Raw genomic sequence first — 1,099 nt, 5'->3', positions numbered from 1 at the left:
TCCCCCCGCCACGGACCCCCACGGGCGGCCGGGGCCGGGGGAGCGCTGCCCCACTTCCCTCCGCCTCTTTTGCCAGGGAGGTCGACGTCCTGTGGAGCCTGAAGTCGGGCGCGCCGGCGGAAAGCTCTGCCGAGGAGCCGCTTGTGTGCTCGGAATTTATCGTGGCGATAGGACACAACGCCGCAGGTGGGTGCCGCAGGGCTGAGCCTCTGACAGGCCGTTGCTCTTTCACTGTCGGCTACACTTGAGTAAGCAGGAGGGTGGAAGAAAACGTCAGTGTGCCAGGGCTCTCCCTTTGCCGCGGTCTGCTCTAGTGTTGGTCTGTGCTGTGAGTGGGGAGCTGGCTTTGGCAGTGTCCAGCTCTTCATTTAGGGAGGGACCGCTGAGCTGTCTGCAGAGTCAGAGTTACTCCGTACATGTACAACATGTTACAGCTGCTTATTTCTCCTGTCAGATCATGGTGAAATGATCTATTTTCAGTTAAAGAGCAGAGGCAAAGTACGTTTTGGTTTTGGATTTCAATCAGAACAGCCCCTCTCCTTTTCCTTTATCAGACTTTTGTTTGGTAAACTCTCCTAGATTGATTGTTAATTAGCAAAAGTTTCATAGAATCATAGAATTAGGGTTTGGGTTGGAAGGGACCTTAAAGATCATCCAGTTCCAACCCCCCTGCCATCAGCAGGGACACCTTCCACTAGACCAGGTTGCTCAAAGCCTCATCCAACCTGGCCTTGAACACTTCCAGGGAGGGGGCATCCACAGCTTCTCTGGGCAACCTGTTCCAGTGTCTGACCACCCTCACAGTGAAGAATTTATTCCTAATAGAATTTCCTCCTAATAGTAGCAAGTTGCTCAGTGCAGTCTAATGTTTTGAAATGGGGATCTGTCAAACTGTAAAGTTATGGGTTAATAAGCTGTAATTTCTTTAATTTCTAATAAAAAGTGCTTTTTTTTTTTTTTTTTTTTTTTTCTTGATCCGTCAGTCTTTTTTTACACTTTAATTCCTCACTTGTTCAGAATGCCCTCTTTTGAGGTGGTTGTTTACTCCTTAGGCCTAAAGTCTGGAAACACCTTCTCCTCTTCCCACACACACTTAGCA

The 1,099-nt window shown here is 49.0% G+C and overlaps 1 protein-coding gene across 1 annotated transcript in view; it reads left to right on the top strand.

Moving 5' to 3' along the window:
- Positions 1–76: 76 nt before the first annotated feature.
- PSMG1 (proteasome assembly chaperone 1) overlaps positions 77–1,099 on the top strand; it is a gene marked incomplete at its 5' end in the record, with an annotated part of 7,212 nt that continues 6,189 nt past the window's right edge. The window contains one exon of the mRNA XM_010177877.1: positions 77–186. Within this exon, the coding sequence (XP_010176179.1) occupies positions 77–186 (110 nt within the window). The remainder of the gene's footprint in view (positions 187–1,099) is intronic.

Source organism: Antrostomus carolinensis, unplaced genomic scaffold (genome assembly GCF_000700745.2).
Source record: "Antrostomus carolinensis isolate BGI_N321 unplaced genomic scaffold, ASM70074v2 scaffold20621, whole genome shotgun sequence".
Taxonomy (NCBI): Eukaryota; Metazoa; Chordata; class Aves; order Caprimulgiformes; family Caprimulgidae; genus Antrostomus; species Antrostomus carolinensis.
The sequence above is the reverse complement of the archived record's forward strand: the minus strand, read 5'-3'. Positions and strand labels throughout refer to the sequence as shown.